The following is a 15,580-nucleotide window of genomic DNA, read 5'->3' on the forward strand; positions in this document are numbered from 1 at the left end:
GGCACGCGCCACGTGCAAGTGTGAGGGCAATTTCATTTCAAAAAGTGCCATTTTAAACGGATTTTGGAATTTATATTAATTTCAGGTGACGTCAGACGGAATGAGTTGAAACAGCGCCATTAGCATAAAAATGTACCGCCTCATGGAAAAATTGTGAAAGCTAATTGATCAAAAACAATGTGGAAAAAATCGCTGAATTAAATGGTATTTGTCCATAATGTGCCACTAAAAAGATACACGGATTTGCTGCTTAACCTGATACGTTTGACAATTGAAATTGCTATCATTGGAAAGAGCATTCAATTCTCTCCAAGATCCAATCATCACGTTTGCATGACACACAGTATTCTTAAAAATAAATGTTTTAAACCTCTGCAAAACGATTTTTAGCGAAATTATCTACGCCTTTCATTTGTCTTAAAAACTACGCACCTCAATTATAAAGCACATTTGACAGGTTCACTGAACTATTGACAGGTTCTGAAGTAGAAAGCATGCTCATCAGACACAGGCACCTCGATCCGATGGATATCTTTTTTCCAAACCAAAACGTTTAGCCATCAAAAAACAATCGACCGAAATGGATAGATAACCCAACCGACACAAGAACAACCAAACACCCGCCGATCGTAAATACCCCCTTTTCGCGTTGCGGAGCACGCGGGTCACCCTAGTGTACTACTAAATATGCAGATATTCACATAGTAGGTATCTGTGTGTAAATCATTACTCATCAGTGCTCGTATCTGCAGCGCACGAAAATGGAGAATAAACATTTCGTCATTTTGTTGAATCATACGATGGGGTGGAAAATACATGTTAACGGGTGGACACCATGCTGACTATCTTAAGTTGTGTTTCGCTTAAATGTTTTTTTTTTAGTTTCTTATGCATAGATGAATAGATAATAGACATGCAATCATAATATTGAGTTGCCCCGAGGCCAAACTGCCCAACATTTCGAATATCAAGCGGAAGGAGCCAGAGTCCACAATCCACATCAACTGTTTTGTCTGAAAGCAAAGTTAGGTCATCTTCTGCTTCCTTTCAAATGAAGGCCACAACCTTTATCGATTTGATAATATACGATAGCAGCATAAACTACCGTGATAGGCTCTGCTTTCAAAACTCATGTATTTCTGAGTGACACATCAATGTAATCCATGATTCCAGGGAGGAAATCTCTCCGAATTGGAGACACTGGTAAATATACGCAAGTTACATTTTCAGTGTTCGACAATATAGCCATGACGAGAATAGCGTCATCGGAGAGCAACGTTGCAGGTGGGTGGATGCGAAAAGTAACGTTTAAAATATGTAGCATCAATTTATGACAAGTAAAGTGAGTATAGTCGACTAGAGAATGATGTTCCACCTTTCACAGGCAATCATTTGCCTGGAGTGGTAGGCTGTGCCGCATCACACGGGCTGAGTTCACAAATTATAGCTTTGTCCCAATGCTCACAATCGACACGCTTAATGGCATGATAAACGGCACAACTTAGCGCTCCGGTCAACTGGTAGCTGCTGAGGAGTGGAACATCATTCTGTAGTCGACTATACATAGTAAAAAGAGTAAGAACATTTACTTTACCGATGCATATGCTTTACAGTATAGAGGTATATACGTCCTAAATGAATGATAAACCGGAGTATGTGCTTTATGAAAATTCGTTCAAGAATGGCTATCTGGCTGTTCTTTTTCTTTCTTTTGTTTTCTTAGTTTGGTCACCGCATGGACGTTTAATGCTCAACGCAAGCTGAGCAAAGTGATTTTTGTGTTGCTGATGATTTTACCGTGTTTACCGCCGTGCAGCGTACAAAACTCGCAAGCCTACATGGCCGCACCTTTACATATTTATGTAATACATCAGTCTTCTATCGTGCTGGCTTTCAATCCACACACAGCTCGCCCGGATACGACTAACTTACTTCTGTGTTCGCAACAGCACTCCACACTGGCCGCAACGTGCTAGGAAGGACATCAACCGTGCAAACAATCCATCAGAAAAAAGGAACCCTCGCAACCACCCGAGAGTGCAACCTTCGTAAAGGTGGGTAAGCTTACGCAAGCGCCATGATGAAGGAGCAACCTGTATGGTTGGTGTTAAATGGATAGAAAGTTAAATAAACTATTCGTATTATCGTTGATTATATGATAAAATATTATGCTTGCTTCAATCATGATAGAAAATAGAGCAAGTCACGATTTTCTTTAGACTTGTGTCTAAAAAGTGAAAAGGATATGTAGCATATCATCTGAACTTGCAATCAGCATTATATTCCTTATTGTTTCCCAGGTTTCATAAAATTCTTACAAAACTCTGATGAAAAAAAGTTATTACTGTTTTATTGATGTTATACAATATTTCCTAGTTTTATGTACCTTTTCCTATTTTATGCAACCGCCTTTGTTTCAGGGCCAACTGGATGGGACTTTCATCTTGAGGTGCTCGAAACATCAACGGTTGACTACATTGAACGATTTGAGCTTAGTAAGAAAGATGCAATGAAGAAGAGGACTTACGAACGAATTTCCATTTTTCTGTGAGTCTTTCACAGAAAAATGTGGGTCGTACTGCATTCGAGACCCCTCCCCCTAAATCCCAAACATCCAAGTCTACCAATTTGGCATCTTTATTTCGGCGCGAATCAATCAAACCCTTTGAGAATGGGTTAACGGCCGGACCAACAATGTTTAATAAACACCTGCAATTACACGACAACGACAACGACATACAGCACTTGATAGGGATAAATATGATACCGTGTTATAAACAAATTGTTGAGTTGAAATAAATGAAATATTATTATGATTGATACCATGACATGTACGTCATCGACCAAGCTGTGGCAGCATTGTACGTACATACAGCATGCAACAGATATAAGGTGAGTTTCAGCCAGTCAATCAACCGTGTCAGTCAGATAACCAGCAGGACAGTGGATAATGGATATCACCCAGTATCAATATTCTGGATCCGTTCCGATAGCCTGATATGGTGGTGCCGATCGATCCCTGTATGACGCCATCACCCTAGGTCAAAATGATCTTCGAACCTCATATGATATCGTCAGAATGTATTTCATAACAATCAGCTCCTCAGTCAAAACAGACACCTAAGCCTCAAAATAGATTATTACAACTGCATGATAAAACATCTGAACAGTGTTTACTATCAAACATTTTTCAAAGAATCGCATAACCAGCTACCAACACAAATAAATGTAAGCTTCAACAGTTCTATCCATACACGCAACGAAGTGCATGTGGTCTGGCCAGTGGCCAGTGTCTGACAAGCGCTAATAATTTTTCAATTGCCAATGGCACCGTATTTTGTGAAAATCACAGTTTCTCGTACCCTGATCATTGTTGTAACTTTTTTGCTATTACCCAAACAATACACATTACACAGTGAGTCAAGGCCAGACGCTAAATGTTCGTCAGGAACTAAAATCAACAACGTTTAGGTGAGTCATTAAGCCGGCTTTCTTCGCAGTTCTAAATCGATTTAGATCTAATCCTGTCATGGAAACGTAATTGTATTGCTTCTTGTTTGACTTATGTACTTACTAAACTTCTTTCGTGTCCCCTTGTCTCAAAGTAGGGAATATAGAGCTAGCTAATACATTTCCCCGCTGGGAATTCTAAGCTAAACTTGATGATATTGCCATTTGCAAACGAATGCACAATGCAGATCAGTATGAAGTCCAAATAGAAGTAAGGTCACTGTTATCTTATTTTGCTGTTTTTTTTTTGTAGGGATACACTTTATAAACTGGACAAATGTGCGTGATAGAGCCAATCCTTGTAAAGCAACTGATATCTTCAATTTCTCTATTCATAGCCGTTTTCACGACGGGCTCTGCTTTCTGGCGAACGCGCGTAATTTGACCAAATCTAAACCAAATCTCTTATACATACAACAAATATCTTCATATCATGATTTTATTTCAGGGTATATACCGAAAACAATGTCTGATAATTTGAAAGATCAGGTACATAAGCAACTATATAGTGCAACCCAACTAGTAACTGCTGAGAAACGTAATGAACCTTATTTGACCAAATATGCACCAAATCTGCAACAAATGTCACCACCTATCCCGCGACCTGGTGGGGGGGGGGCTATTTTTGCCCCCCTCCAGACTTTTCGATATATCTCGAGAACCGCTACGCTGATCGTCACCAAACTTTCAGTACCCTCCCGGACATCAATTTTACACATTGTGACCAAAAACTTTTCCAAAAGCTATGATAGGTTGGCCGGAAATGACGTCAGAGTGACGTCATGTTCTGCCGTTTTCGACCCAAAAAAGAGTCTCGCGGAAAGAGCTGTCAGACCTATAGCTTTGCAAATACAGAAAAATGATACAGACATAAAAGCTGTAGAATTGACAGGGCTACAAAACTGCAATCTCGGATTTTTGAAATTTTTGGATTTTGACCCCCAAAAATAAAAAAAAAAATATTTTTTTGGATATAATAATCGAAAAAATCCAAAAAGTTTTTTGAATTTCGCAAAAACCGGAATATATGTGATAGTCCTTAGCAACTTCCATCCACATACCAAATTTGAGATTGATACCTCTTTTGTTGTAGCGAAAAAAAACTGTTCAAAATTGATGACGTCAAATTTTCAAACTCAATTCTGCATCGAATCAATACCCATTTTATGCAAAACTATCAATTTTAAAATTTGACCTTTTTTGGCCTGACCTTGACCTGACCTTGACCTGAACTTCACCAGAAAGTGACCTAAGCCGTACCTGATAGTCTTATAACCAACACCATTGAGTTGGAAATGAAAAATTGGCCATAAAACATGCATCACACAACCTTAGTAAAGTTGGGCTCATGTGACCTGACCTGTGACCCTTGGTGACCCGACCTGTGACCTGACCTAGTATTGTCAGTGACCTCTAATAGCAACATATCTACTAGGCAACTGACGCCCTATCGCTGATTCTCGACAAAATGCGTTTTCCTCGGTGTTATAGCGCATTCCGTAGAGGACCCGTGAACGGTGAAATATTTCATCTTTGACCTGACCTGTGACGTCATTGGTGACCCCGAGGTCAATGAAATATTTGGTTTCCTTCGACAAATTTGACAGGCCTTTCGAACGCCGTTTGAATTTTGCGGATCCGTCCAGTAGTTTCGGAGATACGAGGGGGGGGGGGCAAAAAATAGCCCCCCCCCCACCAGGTCGCGTTATAAACAGACCCCACCAGGGCGCGGGCTGTCTTCAATATCTATTATTGTAGAACATCCTATACATAATATTTAACAAACATGCTTTGCCATGACTCAAAGTAATGTACGTACATAACCCGGCAGTTGCTGGGGTATTTCGCCCCCACCGTTTGCTGGGGGAGGGGGGGGGGCGTTAACCCGCGCCCCGTTGGGCTCTGCCGAGCAACGCGCCCCGTTGGGGGGGGGGGCATTTTGCCCCCCCCCCCCCCCTAAGATCTCGAGAACCACGCAACCTAGCGACAAGCGGCAAACGGTTTTGGATAGCCCTATCAGGGAACTACCTTGTGACCCAATTTTATTGACCTAGGTCAAACCGATGACGTCACAGGTCAGGTCAAAGGTCCAATTTTCACCGTTTACAGGCATTTCAAGAAATGCGTTGTAAAATCGAGTAAAATGCATTTCATTGAAAATCATCGATGGGGAAATGTTCTTCAAACACATATTTTGCTATTTGAGGTCACTGATACCAGGTCAGGTCACAGAGGTCAGGTCACTGAGGGGTCACAATATGAAAGTGTCGTGTGATACATGTTTTATGGTCCATTTTACATGACAAATGCGATTATGTGGGTCAGGCAGCCTTTGGGGCCAGCTTAGGTCACGTTTTGGTCAAGGTCAGGTCAAGGTCAGGTCAAGGTCAGGTCAAGGTCAGGTCAAATTAGGTCAAATTTCAAAGTTGATATTTTTGCATAAAATGGGTATCGAATCGATGCAGCTCGTCAAGGGGAGTTCAATGGTGGTCTTCGTTTTGCCGTAAGTGGTCTAGAATCGCTAAAAATTGAGTTCAAAAATTTGACGTCATCATTTTTGAACAGTTTTTTTTTCGCTATAACTTGGCCAAAAAACGAGATATTGATCTGAAATTTGGTATGTATATAGAAGAGCGCAAGGACTATCATATATATTCCGTTTTTTTTTCGAAATTCGGAAAATGTTTGGATTGTTTAAAGTTTTTCTAAAACAATCAATTTTTTGAATTTTTGGGGGTCATTAACCCAAAATTTTGAAAATCCGAGATAGCATTTTTGTAGCGCCGTTTTTGTCTACTAGACCATATAAAGAACTTTGAAATTGCTTGATAACTGTAGATTTGGTGAGCGTTTAAAGATTGCATGTTTTTTGCTCATTTTTGCTCGAACATGACCTCAGTTTGACCTCAATAACTCCTGACCTAAGGTGACCTAAGACTTGAAGTTTTGTGTGATGGTGTCAAATTGATGCCCGGGAAGGTACTCTTGCTATTCAGGAAAAACCACAGGGGGGGCCAAAATGCCCCCCCCCCCCCCCCAACGGGGCGAGGGTTAAGCGCCCCCAGCCGATAGCTCGAGAACCAATAGGCGCAGCGAAACGCACGAGGCGGCAAACGGAAGAACGCGACAGGACACTTCAGATGAATACTTTAAAGTTGAATTTTGAGGTCACAGGTCGGGTCAAGGTCAAGTCAATCACCTGAAATCGGGCTTTCAGTAGCATGGACTTCAGGACCTCGCAATGGGCGCCTCTCGTCATAAACTCTGTCAAGACGGTGCACAATCCTTCATATAAGGCCTACAAGAGTGTCAGCTCCATGTAGGGGTCAGTCAAGGATAGGTCAGGGTCAAGATCAGGTCAACCGGGTAGGCACATATCCCCGAAAATCAAAACTGATATTCGCAGCCTGTGACACACGTTTTATGGGTAGTTTTGGGCGTAGAACACGATGGTGACATTCATTTTATCATATGTGTACGTGTTTGGTTCAAAAAGTTCAATTTAAGAAATGCATATATATCATGGTCGTGAAGTAGTCACGAGAAATTGCCAAGAATATTCAGTTCAAGATTTTGGAAAATGCGGAACGATAATCAATAATCGAAGATAGCCATTTGATTATTCATGGTATTGGCAGTCTAATGGCGTTTACGTCATGTTTGTATGTCTATTCTGTGATGTTATATGATTTTTTGAACATATGCCGTTTTTGGTCGAAAACTCAGAAATCATGATGTCACTAAAACCTCGATATCTAAAAAAATTTCCGACCGATTTTTTTGAAACTTTGTCACAATAAACTTCAATCAATTCCCTACAGGTGCCCAAATTTTATGGCGCGGCGAAAAAAGTAGGGGCGTTTAACGCCCCCCCCCCCCTCCCAGCAACTCGCGGGATAATACATTTTCAATAGCACCATGCTTTTGGTTTATATAAAATCGAGCTAGTTGTTACCAAACTTCTAATCTAATCTAACACGACAAAGGCATGCATCGATAGAGTGAGTCCCACACTCCCATCGTTTGTATGGCCACGTAAACATCTGCACATCGTGCGTCAATAGGCGAAACGGTAACAGACAAGAGCAATGTTTTCCGTACGACTGGGTATACAATATGATTTAGGTACTGATCGATACATCTCAACGCTTCAGCAGCTCCGATCATCACTTCGGGAACTCTTGGCACTCTAGGAAAATATTTGTTTTAGCCTTGTGCCTTTCCGACCGAGACGGACAGGTGCTTCTCTCAAACAAGCTCATACAATTACAATTATACACACAGTCACGACTAAATAACCGCCATGGGACGTAAATCAGGTAGATGACCCCCGGGGTGTGGTCATGAGTAGAACGCCATTCCAAATGTCAAACCCGCTGGATGACACGCCATGGTTAGTGGATTGTTGGTTGAGCCTGTGGGGCTAAGCTTGCCGTGTAGCCCCAGGGCCCTAAACATCGGCTTCACTGGGTGACCCGCCTGACCAGTGACCACTCGCTAAACAGTCTGGTCGCTTGGTGACCGGTCACCTAGACCAGAGGTCGGGTCGCTCGGTGACCGGTCACCTAGACCAGAGGCCAGGCCGCTCGTTGACCAGAGTTCGGGTCGCTCGGTGACCGGTCTCCTAGACCAGCGGCCAGGCCGCTCGGTGACCCTGACCGCGAAGGGCGGCGGTACCAGGATACCGGCACTGTGACCGGCCACGGCCGCGGGCGGTCCGTCGGCGGCCGGCTCCAGTTGAAACTGATGCAGCAGCCGGCTGAAGAACAGGAATAGTTCCATCCTGGCCACCGGCTCGCCAATACACTGCCTCTTTCCTGGAGACACAGAAAACCGATACAGTAGTCGGGAAAACTGACAGAAACACTCCGCTGACAGACGAGCTGAGTACGATACATTATTGCTATTTATCGAGAATCTTATCGACTTTTACTTGTGCCAGGAGAGCGATCCGATCAAAACACATCGGGGCTGGGATGCGTTTTACGCCCCTGTATATTTGCAGTCGACATCTGATGATAGGTATGTAGTTGCGCAGTGTAAGTGCCTTGAGCTTGCCCAATGCCCGTGTTTGGAATGCACGTGCCCTGATTACGGCTAATCAGATACAGCATATGCGCTCAAGGTCTGTGTTATGACGACTACTGAAGCATAAACATTAGCATCATGCTCATGAAGCATCAACAGAAAAGGAATAATTTCAAAAATATATTTTCCCAGCAACAGTGGAAGTTTAAGGCCCCACGGAGCGAAGCAGCTTTCTTGTAGACATGTGCTTAGTAATTATGAGTTTTGTTTTACAGATTCTTCTATTACTTACTTGAATTATATGTGACCATATGTGTCCACGACCATATGTGTGCGTTTTCAGCCGATGCATAACTGAACAAGTGAGTCCCGAAGGTGTTGCAGGTCGAGACGGTCGTCAAGTTAGATGTAAGTGAATCCTAATCTATAATCTAAGATTCGGAATCAGGTGAGCCCCTACGATTTGGACCAAACTTGGTCAGTGGATAGTACGTAACGTCCTGATTACGATGCACCCAAAATCTAAGCTCGGCCCGCCATATTCACGAAGTTACGGATGTTTGAATTTCAAGGTCATTCGGGAGAGCCCCTACGATTTCCGTCAAAATTTGTGTACGGACACTCTAGATGCTCCTCATTACGAATATCACAAAATTTAAGCTCGGCCGGCCATATTTACGAAGTTACGGAGGTTTGAATTTCAAGGTCATTTGGGTGAGCCCCTGCGATTTCCGTCAAAATTGTTATACAGACATATTCCATCCTCCTCATTACAAATATCATAAAAGTTAAGCTCGGCCCGCCATATTTTTCAAGTTACGTAGTCACAAAGTTACGGAATTTCAAGGTCATTCGGAGAGCCCCTCCGATTTTCGTCAAAATTTGTTTGCGGACACATTACATGCTCTTCATTACGAATATCGTAAAAGCTAAGCTCGGCCCGCACTATTTCAAAAGTTAATGAAGTTTGAAACTCATTGAAATTCAAACCTCAGTAACTTTTGAAATAGTGCGGGCCGAGCTTAGCTTTTACGATATTCGTAATAAGGAGCATGCAATGTGTCCGCATACAAATTTTGACGAAAATCGGAGGGGCTCTCCGAATGACCTTGAAATTCCGTAACTTTGTGACTACGTAACTTGAAAAATATGGCGGGCCGAGCTTAACTTTTATGATATTTGTAATGAGGAGGATGGAATATGTCCGTATACCAATTTTGACGGAAATCGCAGGGGCTCACCCAAATGACCTTGAAATTCAAACCTCCGTAACTTCGTAAATATGGCGGGCCGAGCTTAAATTTTGTGATATTCGTAATGAGGAGCATCTAGAGTGTCCGTACACAAATTTTGACGGAAATCGTAGGGGCTCTCCCGAATGACCTTGAAATTCAAACATCCGTAACTTCGTAAATATGGCGGGCCGAGCTGAGATTTTGGGTACATCGTAATCAGGACGTTACGTACTATCCACTGACCAAGTTTGGTCCAAATCGTAGGGGCTCACCTGATTCCGAATCTTAGATTATAGATTAGGATTCACTTACATCTCACTTGACGACCGTCAGGTCGAGGCGATGCGCATGTTCATTGTCATTGCTTGCATGTTCATGTTTGCTGTTGATTCGGTGACCAGTTACGCGCGATGGGCACGCAGCGAACTCATCCGTGATGTGTTATGCTATTTTAGACACACGCCGGAGTCATTTTGCTGTCCATTACCCCCGCATTACCCCAGGGGACAGCAGGAAGACCCTCGGCTCCCGGGTGACCTCACCGGTGCCGAAGGGTAGCAGGTGATCTTCCTTCCTCAGCTGGCCACTGGGCGTCAGAAACCTCTCTGGCCGGAAGGTCTCCGGGTCCTTCCAGTAAGCCGGGTCAGTGTGGATGTGGTGCAGGTCGAATAGCACCATCGAGCCCAGCGGCACTCTGTAGCCTGCAGGTCACCGACAAGGTCATGTTACGGCAGGATAAGATCGCATGGCAGGTCACTGGGTAGCTTGGTAAATATATCGCTCGTCAGGGACAAGGTTACGGGTCAAATAACGCAGCTATATTGCAAATTATGTAGGCCACGCTAGTAATTCGTAGCAGAGGTTTTAGACCAGGGCAACTTCTGCAGACTCGTTCACGCGGTGAGACATCGGTCGCCTTTTCCTGAAAGACACCTGCGGATAGAGCGATACACAGTGCTGGACGGATTACCAGGTGAATAATAAACTATGAATAAATATTCTACGAAGCAGCTGAAGTAGACTGGGCAAGCAATGGAGGGATTGTTGAAGTGTTCTAATGATGGAAGGAGACCGCCAACCATGGCGGGCCAAGCTATATCATCCCTGTCGACACGTGCTTGGAGAATCACGAAGATCAAGGAAGCCGCATAATAGCACGCGGGAACCAATCCCATCAGCCGGTCGGGCGTTAGCGTAAGCCCAGTATGGCTTCCGCTACCGAGAAAGAAAACAACGGTTGTGCGGATAAATGACAGCAGGTTTCAAATGTCCACCGTGATGTCTGCACATCGATGGGACTGGTCTGAACCAGGGAAGTATGTAATGGGATGATTTCCCACCGACTGTTAAGATCGTTGGGATCAACAGCCAGGAGTATCCATTATGAGATGCAAACATGAAAAATGCCTAACATGGATGTAATTATATGGATCACTTTTACATTAACAAACTAATGACATATGATTATCTATGAAAATAATGCACATATGCAAAACCAACCATAAAGATATTGACGTCACTCGTTGGTAATATTTTGAATGAGAGAGAGAGAGAGAGAGAGAGCAAGAGAGAGAGAGAGAGAGAGAGAGAGAGAGAGAGAGAGAGAGAGAGAGAGAGAGAGAGAGAGAGAGAGAGAGAGAGAGAGAGAGAGAGAGAGAGAGAACGAGAGAGAGAGAGAGAGAGAGAGAGAGAGAGAGAGAGAGAGAGAGAGAGAGAGAGAGAGAGAGAGAGAGAGAGAGGGGAACAGAGGCAAACGGAGACTGAGAAGAAGACATGGAGACAGATGAACGGAGAAAGAAGAGAGACAAAAGCAGAGAGCGAGAAATTAATATTGTTAAGCAGCTTCGCTTACCGGCAATGCTGGTTTCGGTGAAGGAGGCGTTGTGGGCGAGAGCCACGGGTGTGACTGTGGCGAGACGAGCTACCTCGTTCAGTGTCGCCTCCGTGTACGGCAGGCTGGAGAGAGAACAGGACATCACTGCACTGTTAAAATTGGCGTCAACGGCTATCACTCCTTGAAAGGACTATTCCGTCTTGATGATAATGATTACATAGGTACAACCGAGAAAGTAGTTGCAACCATGGAACCATTCTATGGCGTGTCAGGGCGGTATAGTATATGGTCCGATCATCGTCGTCCGATCTATAGCATGATCAATAACGATGTGACGTGGCCTGTGGTAGCATCGTAACGCTCTCGACTGGGGATAGGCATGGTTACGACCGTTGCAAACCATGTATTTCCAACAAAAAAGTAGCAAGGATATAAAACAACAATGAAATTAAGAATGATCAATCGCCATTCCAATTTTTTAGCTGCTACCCTGCACTGACATTTGCTCATATGTACACATATAGCCAAAAACATCAAACGTCGGCTCAAATTTCGCACGCTCTGAGGCGCGCCGGTCAGCGGCCCTCTGAGGTATAGAGGCCCTCTCCCCAGAGCTGCCTCTATGTAAACAGAGCGGCCACCCCACCCGGGCCAGGCCGGGCCGCCGAGACAGTGCAGCCGCCGTGCCGGGGTGACGATGCACAGCAATCACCGACTGCTTATAAATGGGCGCCCCGCTCCGGCAGTGTCTGGGACTGCTCGTCCATGTGCCAGTACTCGGATTTGGGCCTCAACTTCTGGGAACGGTCACTTCGACATTCCATTCGTCAGGCGTGGTAGCTGAGCTGCAGTTGCATTACTGCTCATGTAAGCAGGCTGGTTTATTGACGTTAAAAGCTAATTAGACCAGATAAGGGCAGCTGTTATACACAAGCACCGGGTGCACCCTTCGCGACCGAAAACAACATCTAGGGCCAAAGTCTGCATGGTTAAAATGAATGAATACAGTGAGGACTGAGGAGTGATGAAATAAAATGGGTAAAAATGATAAATGAAGAAATCTAAAAACCTAAAAAAATGAAGAAGCTAAAATGACTATAACACCTTCTTACTTTAACCCGCGCCCGGCTGGGGGTCCTGGATTTCCACGCCCTGCTGGGGGGGGGGGGTGTTTGAACACCCCCCCCCCCTTCTAACTCGGCTCCTGGGCCACGTAGCGATACGCGGAAGGCGGCGTTCGAAAGAGCGTCAAAAATAATGAGGAAATCACTTCGGTCAATTTTTTGGTCAGGTCAAAGGTCAGGTCACCAGAGGTCATTGAAGGCAAAATTTCGCCGATTTCCAGGTCGAATGTCGACAATTTCCAAGAACCCAACGCATAACTCGGGAACCAATAGAGCTACAGCGCCGCGGAAAAGCGCATTCGATAGCCCTATTAACGCCCTTTCTGAGTAATTCTCTCAGATTTGATCTAACGTCAACGGTTTTGCCTGCAGGGGGCAAAAACTGCAAAAATAGCCGATTTTTTCGGAAACAGTTTTTCTGCAATAACTTTTGACCCAAGCCTTGTACGAGCTTACTATTACCGGCATCGTGTTCCTCTCGTCAAGACGCATCGAATGAACTATAACTTGACCTTGGAAGGTCAACTTGAAAATTTGACCTCAGGTCAAGGTCATGACCTGACCGGAAAGGGTCATGTTGCATATCAGTCGATCCGTATCGTCGAGCTGAACACATCTATGGTGTTTTCATCGCTCTAGCATGCCTCTATCAAAAGTTATTTGCGAAAAACTGTTAGATACCATTCGTGACCTAAGATGACCTCAGGGCATAAACAGGGGTCACGGACACCATTTTCATGTTCAGTGTGTCTAAACCACTTGTAATTCAGTGTTTGGGAGTGTTTATAATGTCTTTCGTTCAAAGGAGGCGCATTTCAATTTTCTCCCATTGACTTATAATGGGGAGGTCGCAAAATTGACCTGACCTTAGGTCACCGATATCAAAATTCTGAGATATACATTTTGTACATGCTATTGCTCTTAGCAATCGCTGAAAGTTTCAAAGCGATCGGTCACTCGGTGTAGCTATGACAGACATTGAAACTTTTTTATGAGGTGAGGTCACTTCAAGTGACCTGGTGACCTGACCTTGAATGACCTTGGTCTGAAATTTTCACAACATGTGTAGAATTGATGTATGATAAGGTGTACCAAAAACGGCGGCGCGGAGCGCCGCCGTTTTTGAGATATTCGCGAAAAACCACAAGGGGGGGTGTTCAAACACCCCCCCAGCAGGGCGCGGGTTAAACCGACTCTCATAAACCGAAATATAGGTTCATTGGTATCTTGAAGAGAAATCAATCAATAACACTTGCACCGACGGGGGTCTGCGCCAACCTCGTACCGACGGGGGGGGGGGGCGGATGACCGCCCCCCCCCCCTGAGATCTCGAGAACGAAGCAAGATAGCGACAAGCGGTAAACGGCATCTGATACACAAGGACAAGGTCTACAATTTTTACAAAGGTCATTTTCAGGTCAGGTCAAAGATGACGTTACAGGAGTCGAAAAAGTCAAAATGGCGGCGCTGGATATGGAGAGTTTTTCTTGAATAACTTTCGAATTAGTCATGATAGGAACAAACTAAGGGCATCATCGTGATCCTCTCGTCAATCCGCATCGAATGATAGATATGTTGACCTCGAAAGGTCAAGGTCAAAGGTTGACCTCAGGTCACGTGACCTCGAGGTCATCATGTATATCATTCGATGCGTCTTGACGAGCTGAACACAATGAGACCATCCGCGTGGCTGTATCTTGTTCCTGTACGGAGTTAGTGGCAAAAACCCTTTGGTGACCTTTGATGACGTCACATGACCTTACAGCTGCCCAACAGCAAAACAGACCTCAAGGTAGTGAAGGTTGATCGTATATGAAGTTATGTATGGTATATGGGGCCATTCCGACCCGTTTTAGTGGTAAAAACAGGGAGTTGATTTTCCCCCATTGACTTAAAATGGGGAGGTCGCGAAATTGACCTGACCTTAGGTCACCGACATCAAAATTCCGAGATATACAAATTGTAGCTACTAATGACCTAATAACATTCTGCGACTTTCAAAGGCCTCCGACATCTACTGTAGCTCTGGCACGGTGACAAAGTTGCAAAAAAGTGACTTGAGGTTGGGTCATTCAAAGTGACCTGGTGACCTGACCTTCAATGTTAGGAGGCTCAAACTTGCACACCATGTGTAAAATTGATGATAGAATAGTCGTACCAAATTGCGCCGCGGTTTTCCCGCTATCCGCGAAAAACCTCAGGGGGGGGGCGGATATCCGCCCCCCCCCCCCGTCGGTGCCCGTGATAAAAGCAAAACATGCAGAGCGGCCGGTAACTTATTTCCAGCGTCTGTATCGAGATTCATTGTCAGTAAATACCTAGTAAGCTCAAATCACTATTATTTGTGTTATTTAGCCCAACCCATTGGGACCCCAGAGCAAACGCCCACCACAATCCCTAGGGAGATCCTAGATCTTGCGATGAAATATTCATTGGAGTGATCTTTCCAACTTGAGATGTCAAGCTTCAGTGAATACAGTGTCACTACCTGCTGAATACAGTCAATACCAGCTGGATGGACGCATCCATGAAACCTCGTTCGGGTAACTAATGGGCCTACAGCTGAGCACCTACATATGTATAGCAGTCCTCTCAGTAGTCAGTTGGTTATTTCTTTATCCGGCAGTAATTTAGTAATGAACGACAACAAAGAAAAGGTAGGTATGCGTTTTTCGATAACGTGAACATGATAGCTAAACGGTTTCAATCATAGTGATGTCAATCAATGTTGTGCTGGAACTCACACCAAGGAAGGCGTATGCCGCATTGAAGTCAATATACCTCACATAAAGCAAATCATGATATAACTACTGATTTGAAATCGATGGAGCCGATCGAGCTGTACTTCA

At 44.2% G+C, this 15,580-nt stretch overlaps 1 protein-coding gene and 1 long non-coding RNA gene across 2 annotated transcripts in view; one reads left to right on the forward strand and one right to left on the reverse strand.

Moving 5' to 3' along the window:
- LOC122367404 lies at positions 1-2,813 on the forward strand. Its single transcript, XR_006254053.1, has 3 exons — positions 1-1,284; positions 1,950-2,054; positions 2,421-2,813. It is a non-coding gene; the product is annotated as an uncharacterized LOC122367404 (long non-coding RNA).
- Positions 2,814-7,414: 4,601 nt separating this feature from the next.
- The window catches only part of LOC122367409 (methyl farnesoate epoxidase-like), a 29,353-nt gene continuing 21,187 nt past the window's right edge, over positions 7,415-15,580 (reverse strand). The window contains exons 6-8 of the mRNA XM_043340452.1: positions 11,626-11,729; positions 10,316-10,474; positions 7,415-8,327 (exon numbers count right to left, since the gene is read on the reverse strand). Coding sequence (XP_043196387.1) covers positions 8,008-8,327; positions 10,316-10,474; positions 11,626-11,729 — 583 coding nt within the window. The 3' untranslated portion in view covers positions 7,415-8,007. The remainder of the gene's footprint in view (positions 8,328-10,315; positions 10,475-11,625; positions 11,730-15,580) is intronic.

This window comes from Amphibalanus amphitrite, unplaced genomic scaffold, assembly GCF_019059575.1.
Source record: "Amphibalanus amphitrite isolate SeventyFive unplaced genomic scaffold, NRLGWU_Aamphi_draft 000867F_arrow, whole genome shotgun sequence".
Classification (NCBI taxonomy): domain Eukaryota; kingdom Metazoa; phylum Arthropoda; class Thecostraca; order Balanomorpha; family Balanidae; genus Amphibalanus; species Amphibalanus amphitrite.